The sequence below is a fragment of the Phocoena phocoena genome, chromosome 4, assembly GCF_963924675.1.
Source record: "Phocoena phocoena chromosome 4, mPhoPho1.1, whole genome shotgun sequence".
In the NCBI taxonomy this organism is placed as follows: Eukaryota; Metazoa; Chordata; class Mammalia; order Artiodactyla; family Phocoenidae; genus Phocoena; species Phocoena phocoena.
Genome location: NC_089222.1, coordinates 15,375,348 through 15,399,004, shown reverse-complemented (window position 1 = coordinate 15,399,004; position 23,657 = coordinate 15,375,348). Strand labels below are relative to the sequence as shown.

Sequence of the window (23,657 nt, the reverse complement as noted above, 5' to 3'; positions counted from 1 at the left end):
TACATCTATTCCATCTTCCTGGAAATAGAAGTCTTTGGAAATACCAATTTCATAATTTGTGCAAGTATTCTATAAACCACAATGTGGAGTTCTCTGGGAAAACCTGAACTGGAGAATAGGGACTGGTGCTGAAGCTGAGGTAGAGTCTGCTCCACTCTAGATCTGGGGCTTAGGAAACACACACTCAGGCATGTATACAGAGCACATAAATTTAGCAGCTTAGATGAAATGGATCAATTCCTCAAAAGCCACAAAATACCAAAACTCACTGAATGTGAAATAGATAACCTGAATGGTTCTACAACTATTAAAGAAGCTGAATACACAGTTTAAAATATCCTGAGAAAAGAAATCTTCAGGCCCAAATGGTTTCACTGGTAAATTCTGCTAAACAGTTAAAGAAGAAATAACACAAATTCTACACAATCTCTTCCAGAAAAACAAAGAGGAGGAAGCACGTACCAACTCATTTATGAGACCAGAATTACACTAATCCAAAACCAGACAAGAACAAACTACAGACCAGTATAGATGCAAAAACCTAGCAAATGTAATCCAGCAATATGTAAAAAGGACAACCAAGTGAGGTTTATCCCAATGCAAGGCTGATTTATATTCAAATATCAATCATTAAGAAAATTAATCATTGTAATGTGCCATATTAACAGCCTAGAAAAGAAAAACCACATGATCATATCGATTGATAGAAAAAGGCACTTGACAAAATTCAGCATCTATTCATGATAAAACTCTCAGCATACTAGAGGTAGAAAGGAATTTATTTAACCTGAAACAGAGCATCTAAAAATTCTACAGCCAACATCGTACTTAATAATGAAAGACTGAATGTTTTCATTCCCAAGATTGGGAACAAAGCAAGGATGTTTACTCTCACCACTGCTCTTTTTTTTTTAACACTTTTAAAATGTTTATTTATTTATTTATTTTTAGCTGTGTTGGGTCTTCATTGCTGCACGCAGGCTTTCTCTAGTTGGGGCGAGCCGGGGCTACTCTTCATTGCAGTGCACGGACTTCTCATTGCGGTGGCTTCTCTTGTTGCGGAGCATGGGCTCTAGGTGCGCAAGCTTCAGTAGTTGTGGTACGTGGGCTCCGTAGTTGTGGCTCACAGGCTGTAGAGCATAAGCTCAGTAGTTTTGGCACACAGGCTTAGTTGCTCAGCATCATGTGGGATCTTCCCGGACCAGGGCTCGAACACATGTCCCCTGCATTGGCAGGTGGATTCTTAACCACTGTGCCACCAGGGAAGTCCCATCACCACTGCTCTTTATCATCATAGAGGAAGTCTTAGCCATTGTGGTGAGACAAGAAAAAGAAATAAAGTGCATAGTTGGGGGAAAAAATAAATAAAGCTGCCCCTCTTTGTAAACATGATTGTGTAGAAAATCCTTAGAAATCTACAAAACAAATCAAAACAATCCTCCTAGAACTAATAATAAGTGACTTTAGCAAAGTCATAGGATTGAATCAACACATAAAATTAATTTTATTTCTGTATACTACCAGTGAACAATTGGAAGCTGAAATTTTTTAAATACCATTTACAATAGACTAAGAAAGGAAATAGGTACAAATCTAACCAAACATGTATAGAATCTAGATGCTAAAAATTATAAAAGTGTAAAAGAAACCAAAAGAAGCCTAAATAAATACAGAGAAATACTGTGTTCATGGATTGGAAGGCTAACATAGTAAAGATGTCAGCTATTCTCAAATTGATCTATAGATTTAATGTTCCAATCAGAATCCCAGGACAACATTTTTGTAGATATAAGCAAGTTGATCCTAGAATTTATATGGAAATACAGAGAAACTAAAATAATAAAACAGTTTGAAAAAGAAGAGTAAAGTTGGAAGAATCACAGTATCTGATTGAAGACTTACCATAAGCTATGACAATCAAAACAGTGTGGTATAAGGAGAGACACATAGGTCTTTGGAACAGAATAGCAGGTCTAGAAATAGACTCATAAAAACATGGGTCAATTGACTTTTTTATATAGGTGAAAATATCACGAAGATAAAAGTCTCCTGACCCGGTATTAGGCAAAATGTTCTTAGACATGCACCAAAAACATGACACATAAGGAAAAATTGACAAATTGTACTTCATTAAAATTGAACACTTTGGCACTATGAAAGTCACTCTTAAGAGAATGAAAAAAGCTATGGACTGGGAGAAAGTATTTGCAAATTGCCTATCTAACAAATGACTGAATAATGAACTCTAATCCCAGCTCTCTAAGCCCACTTAAAAAATGGGCAAATGACTTGAACAGACTTGCCACCAAACACAATTTATAAATGGCAAATAAACACATCAAGAGGTGACCGATATCATCAGCAATTGGGGAAATGCAAATTAAAACCACCATGAGATATCTCTACACATTGTTTAAATGGCTAAAATTTTAAAATACTGATGATAGCAAGTGTTGATGGTTTGAAGAGTAACTGGAACTCATATACTGCTCGTGGAATGCAAAATGGTACAGTCACTCTGGAAAACTGACGGCTTCTTACAAGTATTTACCACATGACCTAACAATTCCACTCCTGGTATTTGCTTTAAAAAAATAAAAAGGTATGTTCACACAGAAACCCATGTACAGATATTTACAGAAGCTCTGTTAATAATTCACCAAAAACTGGAAACAACCCAACTGTCCTTCAACAGGTGAATGGAAAAACAAATCGTGTTACATCCCTACAATGGAATACTACTCAGTGATAAAGAGGAATGGACAGGTGATACACAGAACAATTCGGATGAAATTCAAAGGAATTATGCTGAGTGAAGGAAGCCGGCCTCTAAAGAATACATGCTAAATGATTCCATTTATATGACATTCTGGAAAAGGCAACAGTATAATAACTGAGAACCATTCAGTAGTTGCTAGAGGGCAGAAGTAGGGTTAAAAAGGGGCAGCATAAGGGAGTTTTTGGGGGGAGACGAAACTGTTCTGTATCTTGATTGTGGTTATACCAGTATACACGTGTTAAAATTCATAGAACTGTTCACCAAAGAAAAAGTTCATGTTTACTAAATAAATAATAGTAATAACACAACAAAGGATGCTGGACCATTCTAACACTGAAATTATCTTAGGAATTATCTAGATTGTCTATAAGAAGGTCCACCACCTTACATTTAACCAAGTGTCAATGGTAGTGTGCAGTTAGCATTCAGAAGGGCCAGTAAGGAGTGTCTTGGCAATAAGACAATTGCTTAGTTAGCCATCTTAACTTTAGACACCAGGATATCCAAAATAAATTATTTTTCTTAGCAAATAAAGTTTTTTCTAAAATCCACCAATGTTACCTGCAGCATTCCATGGGTATGTGGCTGGCTGGTTATTTCAAACAAATTAACTCTTCCATTTAAAAATATATAGAGGACTTCCCTGGTGGCGCAGTGGTTAAGAATCTGCCTGCCAATGCAGGGAACATGGGTTCGAGCCCTGGTCCGGGAAGATCCCACATGTCGTGGAGCAACTAATCCCATGCGCCACAACTACTGAGCCTGCGTGCCACAACTACTGAAGCCCGCATGCCTAGAGCCTGTGCTCTGCAACAAGAGAGGCCACCACAATGAGAAGCCCACGCACCACAACGAACAGTAGCCCCCACTCACCGCAACTAGAGAAAGCCCGCATGCAGCAATTAAGACCCATCGCAGCCAAAGATTAAATAAATAAATATATTTATTTAAAATATATAATAAAAATATATAGAGTAAGGCTTGAGAACAGTCCTTGGCGTAGAGGATGTTTTCACCAAACTACCAGTCTGTGTTACATGTGGACCTCAGACACCAGCTTATCTCCTCCTTCTTCTGCTGCCCTTTGCTCCCGTGCAGGAGGTGGTGGCTCACTGGATCGCTGAAAGCCGCATTGCCATTGAGGAGATCCGCTTGTTGACCTTGAAAGCTGCCCATAGCATTGATACTCTGGGCAGCTCTGGTGCTAAGAAGGAGGTGAGGCCCCTTGGACCACCATCTGCCAAGCCTTCACCAAGAAGTTTGTCCCACTCTTTGGGCATTCCAGGTTTCATGGTGCCTTGAGGGCACTCAGAATATCAGAAGCTTCCATGTGATTTTGGTTTAAAAATTATAAATGTATAATTTATACATTTATACAATCACCCTTGCTAGTTCTCCTTTCACTGGGCTGCTTTAGGGAATGATTTTCAGGATGCAGAATATCTTCAGCTTTCTTGAGATGCAGCAAGAGAAGGCAGAGAAAGTAGAGAAATACCAAACTTTATACTGACTTGGAATTGTACCCGGTATGTTACTTTCTGCTAACCTCTTGACCTTGGGCAAAGTATGTGACCTGTCTGCCTATGGCCTAGGGTTCTAGCGAAGACTGACCAAGTTGATACAGAATGCAGAGCACTGTGCTGCCACATAGAAATGTTTCATAGAAGACACCTCTCGTCCCCTGCCTTCTTATGTTTCTGGCTTATTTGGAATAAGAACACGATCGTTTAATTATAAAAGCAATGAAATTGCCAAAGGAAAACTGATTATCGAAGACTTTTTAACTCTTTATGATCCCTAAGGTGATGAATGTCACTTATCAGTTGCCTGAAATCCTTTCAGAAACAAGACAATACAAGTAATAAATAAGTTAATAAAATGTGATTTGGAAGAGATATCTCTTTCCAAAAGGTCTCTGTTGACTGGAATATGTCCGTTAGCTGCATTAGTGGATCTTTGTTGGCTTTCATCAAAGATTGTGTTTCAGTGGTGTGTGTATGTGGGAAAGTTCCCTTGTTTCTTTTCACAAAGAAAATACAGACTATATCAAACTCTATCACATTGTGTATTGTCTAAGAAAGGAACATTCTTTTTATATCTTGTTTATGTAGATTGCAATGATTAAAGTGGCTGCCCCTCGGGCCGTCTGCAAAATTATTGACCAGGCCATCCAAGTGTGTGGAGGTGCCGGCGTTTCCCACGAATACCCTCTGGCTAACATGTGAGTAGATGTCATTTAATCACCATCTACATTTGATGGGCTTGGAGTTAAATCTACAGATGGCTTGATACTAACTGTTTATGAAGAAAATAAAAATAGCTAACTTACTTTAAAGCATAATTGAAGGCTAACTGAGGCAATATAGGTATTTTACTATAGAGCTCAGTACCAATAAATAGTTTTATGATTACAATTGTCATTTCACTCATTCATGTTCACTTTTACACTGAGAAGATGCACTGAGGGTTCCTGGGCTGTAAATAACTCATGGGGGTTCACCCTGGAACAGGAAGGAGAGGAGAGGAGCAGAGCAAGGCTTAGGTATGCACTTAGGACACTTTACCACCCATACCCAGAGGCCGTGACCAGACTGCGGCAGTGCATGCCAGCCACCACCTCATGTCCACATGTGCTTGCTGGGATCAAGAAGGAATACTCTCCACTGCCCATCACCACCGGGCATGGTGCCACCTTCTCTCTCACACTGGAGATAAGAGTCTGGTGCCCCATCAGTTTCCCCCATCAATTTTTAATAAGAAAGAACTAAATATATAGTACTATATATTTATAGTATATAAGTGTTATATATTCTTCATGGCCTGTGGATTACCTAAGATATCTCCTAGTTCTAGCAAATACTAGTACCTACAGCAAACCAAGACTGAGATTAAGCCCACTGCACTGTGCCATTTAAGATTCCACTCCCAAGGTGAGGACTTGAAAATGGCATTTCACAAGCCCTTGGGCTGACTTTCCTTGATTTTCCCTGTGCAATTTTTCTTATCACTGCCTTGGCGAGATTTCAAACACTAATAATCTTGGCTTAGAATCAGAGTGACTGATGTTAAAGCACCAGGTTCCTCTTTGCTAAGTCCTGCCGTCCCTGCTCTTTGTGTTTTTGCAGGTATGCCCTAACGCGAACTTTGCGCTTAGCAGATGGGCCCGATGAAGTTCACCTCTCGGCAGTCGCAAAAATGGAGCTGTGGGACCAAGCCAGAAGCCTGAGGGCCAAGGTGTAGAATTCATCGGCTCCAGCATTTGTATCTCATTCAGCTTTTGCAGCAGTTTAAGCACAGGATTAATTACTCACTTCGGTAAAGATTTGAGCATCTGTTTTAATCAATGGGTTTTGTCATTTCAAGGGTCACACTTAAAATTTTATAATTTCAAGGGTTTCAGTGAAAAAGGAAATTTCATAGCTGTTGTCATTCAGTCTAACACCTAAGTGTATAGCATTTATTTTTTAAAGGCTCCTCTTGTAAAGAAATCATGAAATAAATTGGAGAACTAAAGCATAGCGTAAAAATATTTTCACTTCTTTACTTTCAGGAATTGTTCCACTTAAATAAATATTCAAGGAATATTTAATCACTACTTTGTAAAAAATATTGTGGGATCCCCTTTTTAACATGGGTTTTAGGGGCTGGTTTAACACTTTGTGGTAATGTTTGCACTGGAGAAGGATGGATGACTGATTGGGTCATTTTAGAGTTTGTATTGCTATAAGCCTCTTCATAATTCAACAGGAAGCATTTATACATAAAAGCTGATTGTTACTAGAAGACATGGCATCTTATGAGAAAATATAATTAAGAAAAATTTTAATTATGTATAAAATGTTGATGCTAACAGTGGATAGTTTAACCTACAAGAAAGTTATGCAGTTTTGAGAGGAGATTAAAGACAGTGTTCTCTGAACACCATTCTGTTAATAGCAACACCCTAAGCCAACATCCTTGGGGCACTTTAAGTCAGCACTGCCAAGGACTGCAGCCCAGGCCATGTTGTAAGTCTTGAGCACCTGAACTGTGGTCAGCATAACTGAGGAACTGAATTTTTGATTTTTTTAAATTTTAATTAATCCAAATATAGATTCTCAACTCAGTTACTGGAAAACTTTTAAGTATGCTTGGAATAACTTGGGTATGTGAATTGTCTTTTGCAAATGTAAATTGTATGAAATCTAAATACAGAGCAAGTATTTTGAATGAAAATTTAACATCCAAATTAAGAAAGTATACAATATATACCAGATTTTGAAGACTCAGTATGAAAAAAAAATTAAATGTCTCATTAATACTATTTTAGTATTGATTACATGCTGAAATGGTAATACTTTGGATATATTGAGTTAAATAAAATATATTATTTAAATTAATTTTACCTGTTTCTTGTTACATTTTTAGTTTATGGAATTGGAATAGTTACTGGCACATTTTTTTTTTTTTTTTTTTTTTTGCGGTATGCGGGCCTCTCACTGTTGTGGCCTCCCCCGTTGCAGAGCACAGGCTCCGGAGGCACAGGCTCAGCGGCCATGGCTCACAGGCCCAGCCGCTCCACGGCATGTGGGATCCTCCCGGACCGGGGCACGAACCCGCGTCCCCTGAATCGGCAGGCGGACTCTCAACCACTGCGCCACCAGGGAAGCCTGGCAAATTTTTTTAAATTTTCAAATGAAAGTATTTTGAGTTTGGAAAACTTTAAAACTGTTTTATTAGAAAGCATACACATCACATGAATTTATTGATGCGTAGAGATTATTTCAATCATTATTTAAATGTCATCTTGGAGTGGGGTTAGGGCCAGACATTTACAAAGCGCATGTCATGTGGGCTTTGTAAACATTTGCCTTTGAGCCTTAACCTCGCTGCACCTTGTATTTCTTTTTGTACGTTGGGATTAACTTTTAAACCTAGAAGACCCATATCTACTGAGGGCTTGTGTGGGAATCACTGAAGCCATATAGAAGCACTTTGATACTTGTGAACCACAATAAAGTACTTTATAAGGCATCCTTATTTAAAGTGGATAAAATCTTATAACCCAAGCTGGTCAACCTTATTACTAGTTTTAAAAGCTGTGACTTAGGAGAAATCAGGATTGTTTCTGAACAATTAGAATTAAAAGTTATATCTGGTAGTTGTAATTTTGTGATAATTTTTTCCTCTTTGAGAAAAACTGGCTGTGTTGGTGGTTGATTCATTTCAGTTGATCTGTTTTTATCTTATGTCTGTCACATCCACAGCCATCCCCCCATGTGATCCATATTCACCTCTCTCACCTACCTTTAATTTATTCAGATAAAATCATGTTAAAAAAGAGTAGTAAAAGTTGTTGAAACGAAAAATTCCAGTCTCCAAAGTATAAAGTAAGATCAAGGGAACTATGCCTCAGTCACAGTGAGTGAATGACTGTAAACATGGGAATGGCAGGGCCATTTCTGTGGTCTCCTCAGGCTGTCACTGCGGCTCACTCTGAGCAGTCCACCCAGGACAATCAGCCCGGTTTTGCCAGGAATTTGAACCCACACAGCTGTAAAATGAGAAGTAGCCCTTCAGGGTGACCCCACGCGGGAAGGCAGGAAGAAGGGGAGAGCTCACCAGTCAGGGCTTTACCCAAGATTTGCGGTGTGGGCAGCAGCAGGAGAGGAGGGGCTGTGGCTGCCCGACAGGAAGTCACCATAAAGCTCTACACATAAGCAGTCACAGAAGGTGTAGCAGTGCTTATCCAAGGGAGCAGCCAGTTAAGGATCTCTGGGAGTTGACATTCTAACCTTTTAAGAACACACAAGAGAAATTTCAGCTGATCACGGAAGAGCTGATTTCCTCATCAACCTGTTTACAAGGCTTCCCCCAGGTCCATGTCACTCCAGCTCTTCCCACAACTCTGGTCTACTTACATGTTATAGGCATGTGTGCATTTTGTCGAAGAAAATTGAAGTGGGTGACAGCAGCAAAGACCAATAGTAGCATGTAGGTGATTCAATAGATGATAGGCTGCACAAGGCTTGCAGACAAATACATCTCCCGTTTTTCTTGAATTAAGCTACAACAGTTGCTGGGAAATTCAGAACAAGGCACTTCTCACCCAGGCTTCTGAAGGATTTAAATTAGTAAAGTTCTTAAATAAAGGATATTATAAAAATGAAATGTATTTAAGAAAATGACTGCTATGAACAAATGCTTGATTTCAGTCAAGCCAGGTAGCCTCAGCCAGACCTCTCTTTTTCCCAGGCGCCTGATGAACCCTCCCCAACAAGCAGAGTGGAAGGGGTGTAGGCCAAGCAGTGGGCCTCCTGTTAGCACTTGGGACCAATGTTTGTCTGTTGCACCTATTTCCCCACTCTCCCTTTGCCTGGATTACTGTGGTAGTCTTCTAACTGGGCTTCAAATCTGTTCTCATAGCGGCCAGCCTGAACCTCTCAAAATGCTGCAGTGGCTTTCCATCTCACTAGGAATAAAACCCTAACCCTCACCTTGGCTGACAAAGATCCACTTGAGCTTGTCCCCAGTACCTCTCTGCGCTCACCCACCTGCCTCCCTCCAAACAGCCTCTGGACTGTGCTTCCAAGAGACCAGACCACGACAGCTGGGCCTCGGAGTCTTGGCTCTCACTCTTTTCTCTGCCTGGGAAGACCTACCCTGAGATTACCAGATGCCTGCTCCTAAGTCACCTTGTCGAAAGGTCCTTTCCTGAGCACTTGTTCTGAACCAGCACCACCTGCTGAAACTCTCCAGCCTCTTTACCTGCCATTCTTTTCACAGCACTTATCACTTGACATATCTACTTATTTATGGTCTGTCTTCTCACTAGAGTCCACTTTTTTTGTGTACTGGAACCATGCCTGGCTGGTATGCACTCAAAAAAAAGTATGAATGAATGAATTCATGTGCATGGATGCGCTCCTTGTCCCTGATTTGCAATTGGCTAGAGGGCAAATCATTTACTTATAGGTCTGCAAACAACAGAGCAGAAGCCTGAGCACCAGCCCATGAGCACAGTGGTTGGACAACAGACCCAGAGTGGGTTATGGGTAACTGGAGAAACACTGGGGCTGAAAAGGGATATTAGTGCCCCAGAAGTGGGGTGCGCACAGCAGTTTGGACAGATCAGTTGATGAAATAGGTGTTTAATGAGTATTTTAACAATTCAGAGAATGCATGTTTACTTTTTAAAATTTTCTTGATGGGGAATGCAGCCTAAGCAGCCAGAGTGCTGTGATCAGCTCGAGGTACAGAGAGAGGGAAGTCAGAGTAACTAATAAAAACAAAACCACATTCAGTGATTGTTAGAATTTTCCAAATAATATTCTGGGAAGTGTCCTCAAGACAAAGAGCATTCAGGGTTTATGATCCTGACACAATATTTTTATTTCTTTTTTTGTTATCTCTTTCTCATTGTGATTATCATGAAGAAAATCCACAAACATTCTAGGGTAATGTTTTGTGTGGTTGTGATAAGCTCTGTGAAACAAGGGCTTTTATCTGCTTTATCTTCACCCCAAAATATGTGAGGAAACAAAGGGTGATTGTCCTGAGCAGTGCCTCTCTGGGGCCCACCTGACAGGTGGAGAATGGCATGTGGCCAGAAGCTCCTTTGCCCGCTGCGTGGATGGTTGTTACCAGCCGGTGGAAAGTCCCGTTTCACTCTTTTAAACAAGTGAAAGTGGAGGCTGCAGATGCCTCCTCGCCCCCCTGCCCTGGCCTCTGTGACTTCCGTTTCTACTGGTTTTTCCTTACTGCATACCAGCCACACCAGCCTTCTGCTGTTCCTCGGATACCCCAGATATTTTTTTAATTAGAAACGATATATATTGTTTCCTGTTAAAATAGGGCACTCTTATGAGAAACAAATGTGCAAAAAGAACATTCCTGTGTTTTCTCACTTATCCCAACAGACCTGGACTATTGATTCCAAACCTTCCTCACTCTGTACGGGGGAAGGCTCTCCACCTACTCCCAGGAAATTAGGCTACTCTAGTTTTAATTTTGATTACTCGCATGCATGAAAAACATCAAAACCCAACTGTTAACAGGCTACCTGTTCCTAGGCACACAGGCCCAGTCCACTTGGATAGACAGATGTGAGCCTCAAGTCCACAGCCCCCTGTGCAGGCCAGGATTAGAGGTACCCTGGTAGTCAAGTGGGTGCTGTTGGCTAGGGATCGAAGAAGATCCCAGCTCCTGGTCAGCTGGCTGAAAACATGCAGCCTCCAGTGAGAGGCTGAGATCCCTCCTTTTTTTTTTTTTTTAATAAATTTTATGTATTTATTTATTTTTGGCTGCGTTGGGTCTTTGTTGCTGTGCACGGGCTTTCTCTAGTTGCGGCGAATAGGGGCTACTCTTCGTTGTGGTGCGTGGGCTTCTCATTTTGGTGGCTTCTCTTGTTGTGGAGCATAGGCTCTAGGCGTGTGGGCTTCAGTAGTTGTGGCACGTGGGCTCAGGAGTTGTAGCTCACGGGCTCTAGAGCACAGGCTCAGTAGTTGTGGTGCATGGGCTTAGTTGCTCCGCGGCATGTGGGATCCTCCTGGACCAGGACTTGAACCCGTGTCCCCTGCATTGGCAGGCGGATTCTTAACCACTGCGCCACCAGGGAAGCCCTGAAGTCCCTTCTTAGCAAGGAATATTTTGGGTGAAGTAGGGCACCCATCTGGCCACAAACGGTATCTGGTCTAGAAGCTACGTAAATTCTCTTGTGATCCCTTAAACCGACAAAAGCGAATTCAAGTTTGAAAATGGCACATTAAGTTATACGAAGTAGAGAATGTCATTAAGGCAAGGGTCTCATCATGTCCTCACACAGACTCTGATCCCCCCCTCCCCCTCAGGACCACTGCTCCTTGCAGGCAACAGCTTCCAGCGTCCAGAAGCCTTGAGCAGCCTTCAGCATCACAAGTTGGGGGTGGCCCAAACCCACATTCTCAAGGCTTGCTCCCTTCCTGTAAATGTAACATTCTAGGTGTTCCCTCTATGATCACCCTATCTAAATGTCTCTGCCCTTCTAACACATACACACACATGCACACATTCCTTACCCCCTTCCCCGGTTTGGCTTTCTCCTGAGAATGTCTGTCTTGTAACATACTATGTATCTTTCCTTTTTATTTGCCTTATTATCCCCCCATTTCCCAACAAGAAGTATACTTGTGTTTTTGTCTCATTGCTACACACTTAGTGTCTAGAACAATGCCCAGGGAGTGATTAATAAGTCCTCACTAAACATCTGTTGACTGCCAGAGTGCAGGGATCCCAGGAACTTTGCTTTCCTTCCCATCTGAAGTATGGTAATACAAGCTGCTGTTTACTCACTGGCCATGCAGATGCTTAAAAGAAGATGCTCTAAAGCCATGCTTATCAATCCCCTGAGGAGTTTGAGCTACCCCAGCCCAGCCCCAATCCAGTGCTGGTGATGGTGACCTCACTGGTAACTGATGCACCAGGGATTCTGGAGAAATGAGGACCTAGATACTCACTCCCTGCAAATCCTGGTCAGATCTGTTTTAGGGTGTCTGGCTGAAAACCCTGGGAAGAGACTGGCTAACGTGTGCTAAAGGGAATCTGCTAGGTGGGCATGGAAGCAGAAGACCAAGAAAGGCTGGAGGGTCTCACCAGGAAAGGACACAGGGAGGGAGAGTGACCAACAAGCAGGGCTGACCTCCCTTGGCCTCCCCCACCTTCAGTCTGCGCCTCGCCCACTGCCTCACCTGATCAAGCTCTGAGGAGCTGCTGGTTGGCCAAGCTCAGCTCACAGGCCGCTGGGGCCTGTCCTGGAACAGGGAAAGAAAAGAGAAATATAGTGCCTGCCACATGTGTGATTTTAAATTGTCTAGTGCCACATTTAAAGAAGTACAAAGAAACGTGAGAAATTAATTTTAACAACAACAATTAATTTACAACACATCTCAATTTGGAAGCTAACTTTTCAATGAAAATACTTGAACTGTACAAAGTTAACTGTCTGTGGGTTTCATATAATTCATAGTTGAAAAAGTAGATCCACATACTTGAATTGTTCCAAACACATTTATAACTTTTCAAAAACTGAATTGAGCATCAGTTTTTAAACTTGAAGAAATTAATTTAAATGAAATTAAAAATTTAGTTTCTCAGATACATTTCAAGTGTCCAGCAGTCACACATGGCCAGTGGCTACTGTCCTGGCCAGGAGGTTCCTGAGACACTGACCCGCCAATCACACTCAGTGCAGGAAAGGCCTTGAGGCATTAGATACGGAGAACAGATGCTGAGCAGCCAAAACCACTGTTTACTACTGTAGCTAAGGGAAGGTAGTGTTTTTATATCTTCTATGCTTTTGTCTGGTGCAGGAAAAAGTTAACTCCAGTGCATTTCCTGTATTTCGAAAAAAACAAACAAACAAAACAAACTCATAATGACAAGAACTGCTAAGCATCTCTAGTTTACCAAGGGTCCTGTGGTAAACAATTCCTGAAGATCATGTGAGGGAAAATTGCTGTTTGTTCAGGGTAGTTAGGGTTTCCAAGTAGGAAAAAGGCTTGGCTCTAATACATGGAAATAGAAGGGTGTAAACTCAGTCTCTTGAGATCACACAGTTGATTTGTGAGCAGAGTCCTCCCCGCTTGGTGGAAATTAATGATGATCTTGTCATGGGAAATGGAGACAATACTTTTTATAAAATTCAAGCTGTGATAATCAATTATTCTCTCCCAACCCATCCTCTGCAAATTGTTTATGATGAGGTTTTTGGCTTGAGGGGAGATCGCTCCCAAATGGATTACTTGCTGCATTTCATTCTATTTAGTCCATCACAACTCCTGTTATCTGTCTCCAAGATGCCAAACAAACTTTCTACTACTCAGGGACTAAGCCATGAATGCAGCTGGAGGGACGGCCCACTCATCAGGTGTGGATGTTCAGTGCCTACAAGGGCAGGCTCCCTTCTCCGAGTGCTGAGAGCACACAAGCCTCCATTCACAGCCAGCTCTCACAGATGACCTCAGGCCAGACCCACCCAGACCTATGGACCCTGGCGGTCTCTCTGACCATTTTGCTTGAAGTTAGATTTAAATTCCAAATCCATTTGAAACCTCTTTGCAAGAAGTCTCCTGCCAACCCATCAAGACAGCTGGACCCAATCCCAAAGGAGTAAATAATTTGACAGGCAAGCGCATAATATGTTGCGACCCTCACGTACTTAGTTAATGATTTTATTTGTTCTTTTTTAACCTCTCTTTTGCTGACAAAATTTGAAAAGCCATCCAGAAGAAAAGAGAGGCAGAAGCCACCAGTCACAGAAGCTTTGCCATTTGCTCCAAGTGGAGCATGAGTGCTGAGGGAATTAAAATAGTTCCTTCCTATTCAGTGTTGCTGCCTCATGATTCTTTAAAGTATTAAATCAAAAGGACTTTGTATTTATATCTAGATGAAGCAACACGACATTAGACCAACTGGAATTGAGAGAACACCAGATTAACTTTAGAGCCGAGGCGGAGAACACCCTCGTCCCAGGCAATTCCCCCAGTCCTTCCTGAGTGCCCGTGGGGATGCACTTGCCCACAGACCCATGTTGTCCTTGCCCTCAGGAGGTCTTTCAGCCAGCTGACAACTCCCTTAACCTAAAACTCCCACCCATATCTACAAGAAAATGCCAGGTTTTCATCAATCACAATCTTGAGAAAATAAACTGGTACTTACGTGGAAAACGTTGGAAAATATTTTTAGAATTTCTAAGATCCCATTTCCACTGTAGAAAGTTGAGGACAGTGCACAAGATGAGTCTGAAGCAACTTCAGCTGAAGGACCTAGAAGCAGGAAGCAAAAGAGGATCACAAGTGGGATTTCTCCTCATTTGGGACCTCTAGTCCCAGCCCCAAACCTCAGGGGATCAGATTCTGAGCAGCTGGCACTGTTGAAAATATTGGGTTGGCCAAAAAGTTCGTTTGGTTTTTTCTGTAACATCTTATGGAAAAAACCCAAAAAAACTTTTTGGCCAACCCAATACCTAGATGTCAGAGGAGACCGCCCTGGAACAGGAATTTGTAATTTTGTAAACAGCCCACGCAGCACTGGCTCAGACCCAGCCCGGGGCTCTATTAATGCCAATTGGTAAAAGTTGCTGTTTGCTGTTACCATCAATTTTATACCATGTGAATTTGGTTTTTTTTAATTGTGAAAAATGGATTTATACAAGCACAGTTCAATTCATTCACCAAGTACTCGTTGAATGCTTGTTATGTTCTATATATAATACTAAATTCTGGGGGATCTAAGATGGACAAGACAGACATAATCCTGGCACACACAAAACTTACTTCTTATGGGGAGATGGTCAAGTAAATACAACGATTTTATTAGTGGAGTCCATGATATCAGGGGGTCACTGGAGGTTCCCAGACCTTAAGAACAAGAGGTGTGGGAGAAATGTTCTGGGTGGAACAGTATATGGGAAGGTTTGGGGGAAAGGGCTGGCAAGCTCTAGAAACTGAGAAGTTCACTATTTTTGGAATGATACAGAGAAAGTAGGAGAGAGGATGCCAGAGAGAGAAGGGGATGGAGTATGAAGGGCTGCAGGGCCAAAGACGAGCCACTGGACTTGGTCCTGAGAGCAGTGAGGAGTCACGGAAGGGCATTGAACATGGGATCAAAAAGGTCATACCTGGTTTTAGAACTGTTGCTCCATGAAAAATGTACTGGACTCAGACCATGTTAGAAGTCAGACACCAGGTAGGATCCTGTTGCCCTGAACCAAGGCAACTTGTTGGAAGGGTTCACAATGGGGAGACAGACTGGATATAGACCCTAGAGATATTTAAGGTGTAGAAGGAACAAAACGCAGTTAATTGAAAGCGACATGGTGAGAAAGAGGATGAAATCAAGGACGATGTTCATGGCTTGGTGTGGCAACTGGCTAGGATTGAAGGTTCACTCTTTTATTTAATGGATTTTATAAGTTTTATTTTTCACTTTAAACGTTTGATGTAGCTGGGATATACGTGCATGTAAGTAAATGAGGTAGGGCCACTCTGTGGATCATTTCTTATACGGGGGTGGGGGGGAGGGTATCTATACGAGGGTTAGCCAGTTGCTTGATTAATCCATTTCTCCTCTCTCACCCCCCCACACACATGTCTAGTGGAAAGGCCATCTTTACCACATGCTGTCTATCATGTACTTGGACTGGGAGTTTGTTTGCTTCTGTTGACCTTTTGTTTACAGTGCCTATGCCACACAGTTTTAATTTTCTGTAGCTTTTTAATATATTTTAAAATCTGGTTGAGCAATTCGTTATCCAATTTCTTTCTTGTAGTCCTATAGTATTCTCACAAGTGAGCCATAAAATCATTTTGTTGGGATTTTGACTGAGATTGCATTGAGTTTACTTTAGGGACAACTGACACCTCTACAATATCGAATCATCCTCCCCAGGGATAAGACATGTCTACCTATTCCATAATTCCTCTATGTCCCTCAGTAGAGGGCTAGTCTTCATAGAAATCTTGCACATTTCATGTTAAAGTTATTCCTAAATATTTTGTTCCTTTAGTTGTTGTGGGTAATATTTTTTCTATTGTATTTCCCACACTGTTTGAATGTACAAAATCTGCTTTTTTACCTTTTTAAAAAATTGAAGTATAGTTGATTTACAATGTTGTGTTAGTTTCTGCTGTACAGCAAAGTGACTCAGTTATACATATATATATTCTATTTTCATATTCTTTTCCATTACAGTTTATTATAAGATATTGAATATAGTTCCCTGTGCTTTACTGTAGGTCCTTGTTGATTATCTATTTTATAGATAGTAGTGTATAGATAGTAGTAGTATAAGTTAATCCCAAATTTCTAATTTATTCTTCCCCTGCCCCTTTCCCCCTCAGTAACTATAAGTTTGTTTTCTATGTTTGTGAGTCTATTTCTGTTTTGCAAATAAGTTCATTTGTATCATATTTTAGATTCCATATATGTGATATTTTTATTTGTAAATAAGTTCATTTGTATCATATTTATTTATTTTAAGATTTTTTTTGATGTGAACCATTTTTAAAGTCTTTATTGAATTTCTTACAATACTGCTTCTGTTTTATGTTTTGGGGTTTGTTTTTTTTTTGGCTGTGAGGCATGTGGGATCTTAGCTCCCTGAGCAGGGATTGAACCCGCACCCCCTGCCCAAATTGGAAGGCAAAGTCATAACCACTGGACCACTAAGGAAGTCCCTATCATATTTTAGGTTCCACATATAAGTGATATCACTTAGTGTGATACTCTCTAGGTCCAGCCATGTTGCTGCACATGGCACTATTTCATTCTTCTCTATGGCTGAGTAGTATGCCATTGTAGGTATAGATATGTACCACATCTGCTTTATCCATTCACCTGTAGATGGACATTTAGGTTGCTTCTGTGTCTTGGCTATTGTAAATAGTGCTGCTATGAACATTGGGGTGCATGTATCATTTTGAATTAGAGTTTTATCCAAATATATGCCTAGGAGTGGGACTGCCATATTGTATGATAGCTACATTTTTTAGTTTTTTAAGATAGCTCCATACAATTCTCCACAGTGGCTGCACCAATTTACATTCCCACCAACAGTGCAAGAGGGTTCCCTTTTCTCCACACCCTCTCCAGCATGTATTGTTTATAGATTTTTGATGATGGCCATTCTGACCAGTGTGAGGTGGTACCTCATTGTAGTTTTGATTTGCAATTCTCTAATAATTATCGATGTGGAGCATCTTTTCAAGTGTCTGTTGGCCATCTGTATGTCTTCTTTGGAGAAATGTCTATTTAGGTCTTCTGCCCATTTCTTGATTGGGTCATTTGTTTCTTTGATATTGAGTTGTATGAACTGTTTTTATATTTTGGAAATTAATCCTTTATCGGTTGCATAATTTGCAAATATTTTCTCCCAGTCCATAGGTTGTCTTTTCATTTTGTTTATGGTTTCCTTTGCTCTTCAAAAGCTCATAACTTTAAGTCCCATTTGTTTATTTTTGCTTTTATTTCTATTGCCTTAGGAGACTGACCTAAGAAAACATTGGTACAATTTATGTCAGATAATGTTTTGCCTATGAGTTTTATGGTGACATGTCATATACTTAAGTCTTTCTAGGAGTTTTATGGTGACATGTCGTAAGCCATTTTGAGTTTTTTTTTTTGTATGATGTGAGGGAGGGTTCTAACTTCATTGATTTACATAAGGCTGTCCAGCTTTCCCAATACCACTTGCTGAAGAGACTGTCTTTTCTCTATTGTACAGTCTTGTCTCCTTTGTCTAAGATTGATTGACAGTAGGTGTGTGGGTTTATTTCTGGGGCTCTCTAGTCTGTTCCATTGATTCATATGTCTGTTTTTTTCCCAATACCACATTGTTTTGATTACTGTAGCTTTGTAACTGTCTGAAGTCTGAGAGTGTTTTGCCTTCAGCTTTGTTCGTTTTCCTTAGGGTTGCTTTGGCAATTCTGGGTCTTTCGTGGTTCCATATAAATTTTAGGATTATTTGTTCTAGTTCTGTGAAAAATGTCCTGGGTAATTTGATAGGGATTGCATTAAATCTGCAGATTGCATCTGTAGTATGGCCATTTTAACAATATTAATTCTTCCAGTCCAAGAGCATGGGATATCTTTCCATGCTTTCCATAAAAAAGCAGCTTTTTAAAAGTTTTGGTTTTACTGATTTTTAATTTCCCTTTAATATGTATTGAGTTGTTAATTTAGTTTTTATTTTTAATCAAAGGTGTACATGTCTGAGTTCGACAGTCAAATCACTGTTCAAAGCTAGTCATGAAAACATCAGTTGTTCCTCCTTCCCCCCCCTTCCAACATGCTAACTTCCTATTCCCGTAGGCAAACACTTTAAAACTTTTAAGCTAATTGATAAACATGGCTATCTACTTCTAAATAATGCAAGTATGCTACTACTCATCTCCCAGTTTTTATTTTGAAAAATTTCAAACCTTCAGAAAAGTTGCAGGAAGAGTAAAATGAACAGCCAAATATCCTTATCTAGATCCACATTCCTTTCTCTTTCTCTCCCCCTCTCTCTCCCTCTCTCTGTGCTATTTGACAGTTAGTTGCAGACATCATGTCATTTATCCATAAACAATGACCACACTTGGGGAATTTGATCTGGATAAAATACTATTATTCATATATAGTCTGGTATATTGCTAATCCTTGATTTTTTTCTAGTTTAGCCATTATTCAGTTGTCTTTCATCTTCTCCCCTACCAAACTTACACTCCCTCACACATCCTTCCTGCATTTCCATTCTCCCAATATAATCATGGTGGCATTATAATTATGTAAGTACCAGTCAGAATCTTACAGGTCATATGTACAATGTAATTTTGCTGTCCAATTCTTCTAAACTCTTCCTCAGGTACATCAACCTCCTTCCTCTTACAATGTTCAAACACGTAGGTTGTCTATCAGTTTCATCTTCTTGAAGAATTTGTTCCCTGAGCCTCTGGTCTGCTCTGGCCTATTCCAGTCTGGTCATGCTCTAAGTCAGCTGCAAGCTGTTGCCTTACTTTAGGATCTCTTTTCACCACCATTTGGAGAATCCCACCTTGCTTTCTTGGCTACCCAACTTTGGTGGAAAACATCCTTCAGGAGCTTCTTACAAAACATTCATGGGAGGTAAAGGTAAATCTGAGACCCTGTGTATTTGGAAATGTCTTAATTTCCCCCCCTTCATTTAATTGGCAGTGTGACTGGATCTAGAATCCTAGGCTGGGAAATCATTTTCCTTTAGGCTTTTGAAGGCATCACCTCCTTGTCTTATAACATTCAGTGTTATTGAGAAATCCAGGCTATTCTGATTCTTGTTCCTTTCTGAGAAATGTTCTCTCCTTCTCCTGCCACACCCTGGAAGCTTATAGGAACTTCATGTTTCCATATTGTAAAATTTCACAATGACATGAATGTGTCAGGGTTTATTTTCATCCACTGGGCTGGGCACCGGGAAAGTTTGACTTTTTGATTTTGTTCTCTGCTCATTTTAGTTAGCTCAGGATGCTATAACAAAATACCATATACTGAGTGGCTTAAACATACTTTATTTCTCACAGTTATGTAAGCTGGAAGTCCAAGATCAAGGCACGGACAGATTCAGCATCTGTTGAGGGCTGTTTCTGGTTTCCAAATGCTGCATTCTCACTATGTTTTCACTTGGCAGAAAAATCTTGAAAGAGCTCTCTGGGGTCCCTTTTATAACAGCACTAATCCCATTCATGAGGGCTCCACCCTAATTCCATCATCTTGAAGATAAGGATTTCAACATAAGAATTTGGCCGGGGGTGGGGTGGGGTGGGGTGGGGAACACATAGATTCAGTCCATAACATCTACTTTAAAAAACTAGTATCTGTTTCTGGATGTAGGTTTTTTGGATAATGGGCCTCCTGGGCTGGGCCTCTTGCTTAACTTTTATTCCTGTTTTTCTATCTCCATCTTTTTACTCCGCTTCTTAAGGAAATTTCCTCAACTTTATCTCTCAACGTCAACTTTGTCTCTCATGGTTTTTCATTTCTGCTATTTTAATTTTTTAAAATGTACAAGACCTGGTTTTAATTCTCTGAATAAAAGTAGTTTTTAAGTGGCATCCTGCTGTATTGTGGATGCAATGTTTATCTCTGAGGGTATTAACTAACAACAGCTTTCTTTTCCAATGTTTTCTTCTTCCTTCTTTGTTTTCTCCAAATTGCCTTTTTTCCCCATTTTGGCCTCTTCCATGCTTCTACACTCCTGCCTGGAGGTGTGCATTTGTCAGTATTCAATGTAATAAGGTCTGACTGCAAAGGTTTTCTACCATGCCAAGCTGTTCTAGGACAGTCCTGGTCACATGAAGAGTGTGGTATCATCCAGCTCTGAGCAAATGATAAAGTTTTCTGCTCTAAACTCAAGAGGTGCATAAATACCCTGAACTCATCTTGCTTGTTTTAGAGCTAACAAGATTGTCTCTGGCCAATTCTTGCATTTAAAGCCAGAGGATATGCTCCATTTCTTGTCTTGGAATGCTGGGGCTGTTTGGAGTCCTGTACAATATTAGTGTGTTAAGGGTGGGGTTTGAGCTTAAGTATCTAAATTTATGCACAACCAAATATTTGTAGAATTACTTCCATATGACCTTTTTTTCTGAAGATAAATGACTCATTTCTTCAAGGACTCAAGCCACACAACTTCATAAGCCTTTCCCTGAAATAAAGAGATTGAGGACATGGGGTTCCTCTTCTCCTGTTCACAGACATTGCCACACTTGACAGGGGCCAGGGAATGAGGCAAATATTCCCTCACAGATATTGAATTTTATTATATGCCATTGGAGAGTAATTGAAAATTGTCAAAAATTTATACACAGTAATCACATAACCTTGTTTTTGTTTTTGCGGTACGTGGGCCTCTCACTGCTGTGGCCTCTCCCGTGCCGGAGCACAGGCTCCGGACGTGCAGGCTTAGCGGCCATGGCTCATGGGCCCAGGCGCTTCGTGGCATGTGGGATTTTCCCAGACCGGGGCAAGAACCCGTGTCCCCTGCAATGGCAGGTGGACTCTCAACCACTGCGCTACGAGGGAAGCCCCACATAACCTTGTTATGAAAGCCATACACCTTTTCAGTGTTGAAAAATATAGGCATACGGGACTTCCCTGGTGATCCAGTGATAAAGAATCCGTCTTCCAATGCAGGGGACACAGGTTCGATCCCTGGTCAGGGAACTAAGATCCCATATGCCATGCGGCAACTAAGCCCAGGCGCCACAACTACTGAGCTCTCACGCCTCAACTAGAGAGCCTGCGTGACGCAAACTACAGAGCCCTTGCGCCCTGGAACCCACACACCACAACTAGAGAGAGAAAACCCGTATACCACAACTAGAAAGAAGCCCATGCGCCACAATGAAAGATTCCGCGTGCTACAACTGACCCAACGCAGCCAAAAATAAATAAAATAAGTAATAAAAGAAATCTTTAAAAATATATAGGCATAAACATTAATTCTTTGTATGTATAACTGAGACTTTCCATTAACAGTTCTGAGGCCTTTATCTGCTCTTACAAAGTCATTTCCCTAAGCTGGGGCTTTGTAAAATGATGGAAATGTACACATTTTCTTTTGTAAGCCATATAGAAAAACAAACTTTTTAAACCGGCCACCCTATGTCCTGTATTTGTGGGGCCCTGGAGCCCACAGTAACCCAGCCTCACCTTTTACTCCCTGAATTTGGAAGTTATGGATGGTCCAGATGTGAAGTTCTTTGCTCTAAATGCTAGATGATATATTAAACAACGTATGCAGTAAACACTTGCAATAGGAAAGTGCTGATGAGCAGGATAGAGTCCTGGGTTCCCATGGTGGAGGATAGAAAGAGTCTGTTTCATGATAAGTCCAGTTATTTGTGAGACAACAGTATCAAAATTCTTAGACGTCATCTAGCACTGGGGTTAGAGAGGGACTGAGTTCTCTTATATAAAATATGTGCCTTTATACATTTTTGCATAGACTGCTTATCTTTTTTGTTTTCTTTTTAAATTTTTATTTATTTTAATATTTATCTTTATTTATTTATTTGGTTGCACCAGGTCTTAGTTGCAGCTCGCCAGTTGCTTAGTTGTGGTATGCGAACTCTTAGGTGCAGCATGCATGTGGGATATAGTTCCCTGACCAGGGATCAAACCTGGGTGCCCTGCATTGGGAGTGCAGTCTTAACCACTGGGGCACCAGGGAACTTCCGGCTCATATTATCTTTTATGAGATTCTTAACAGTGAAATATTACCTGACCAGACCAACCTAGGCATTTTATTTTATTTTATTATTTTTTTTTTTTCAACCTAGGCATTTTAGAGAAGAAATCTATGCCCAAGATCAGAATCCCAAGCAGGGCAGATTCTACCTGTTAAGGTAGTGTTTTCTCCCCCTTCACCACCTCACCGTCTAGGAGGCTGGCACTGTCTAGGACGTGTTAGGTGTTTGTGTTGATTATCTCTGATCTACAGAACAGAGGGAGGTGTTAATGAACCCCATTTGAAGATGAGAGGTCACACAGTGAGGGCCAGAACCGCAGCCTGGATGGCCCCAACTCCAGGGCCTATGCTGGTTCCAGGACAAATTGCTGCCTCTCTCTTGCTCTCAATTAAACATACTGGGTGAGTCAAGACCACAGGGAGACACAGAATTCAACCCAAAGTCCACACAACCACTTGGGGCTGATGTGAATGAGGATGGACTACTTGGGATGAACACCTAGGTCCTTGGGCATCCATTAGTGATGCTGATATAATCTGGATACTCAAAATTTAACACATTAAAAAATCAACAAAACAGGAAACACACTTGGTCCCAGGAGCCAACCAGTTACCTACTTCTAACCCAGTGCCCATTCCAAACTTCGGTGTGTGCTGTAGACCAGCCTTAGAGGTTTGTCTTCCCAACTTCTGGACAGGCTATCACTTCTTTACAAAGGTACTGAAGCTGAATTTATACCAAGTGCAACCAATGTTCAGGTGGCTCTGGTTCTGATCAGCCCTTGTCCTGCTAATCTATGAGCAAACTCTCCTCTCCCTTCTGCTACTGGTCCCCCAGCCAGCACCAGTATATCAGTCAGCTCAGGCTGCCATAACAAAATACCAGACTTGGTGGCTTAAACAACAGACATTTATTTCTCACAGTTCTGGAGGCTGGGGAATCTGAGATCAAGGTTCTGGCAAGGTAGGTTTCATCTGAGGCCTCTCTTGTTGGCTTATAAGCAGCTGCCATCTCACTGTATGCTCTCATGACTTTTTTCTGTGCACACAAGGAGAGAGAGAGCAAGCTCTCTGGTGTCTCTTCTAATAAGGGCACTAACCCCATCATGAGGGCTGCACCCTTGTGACCTCATCTAACCCTAAACACCTGCCAAAGCC

General features: G+C 41.0%; 1 protein-coding gene across 1 annotated transcript in view; it reads left to right on the top strand.

Moving 5' to 3' along the window:
- The window catches only part of ACAD11 (acyl-CoA dehydrogenase family member 11), an 88,459-nt gene extending 81,301 nt beyond the window's left edge, over nucleotides 1-7,158 (top strand). Inside the window, exons 18-20 of the mRNA XM_065876765.1 lie at nucleotides 3,878-3,994; nucleotides 4,891-5,000; nucleotides 5,905-7,158. Of these exons, the coding sequence (XP_065732837.1) occupies nucleotides 3,878-3,994; nucleotides 4,891-5,000; nucleotides 5,905-6,019 (342 nt within the window). The 3' untranslated portion in view covers nucleotides 6,020-7,158. The remainder of the gene's footprint in view (nucleotides 1-3,877; nucleotides 3,995-4,890; nucleotides 5,001-5,904) is intronic.
- The last annotated feature ends 16,499 nt before the right edge of the window (nucleotides 7,159-23,657 follow it).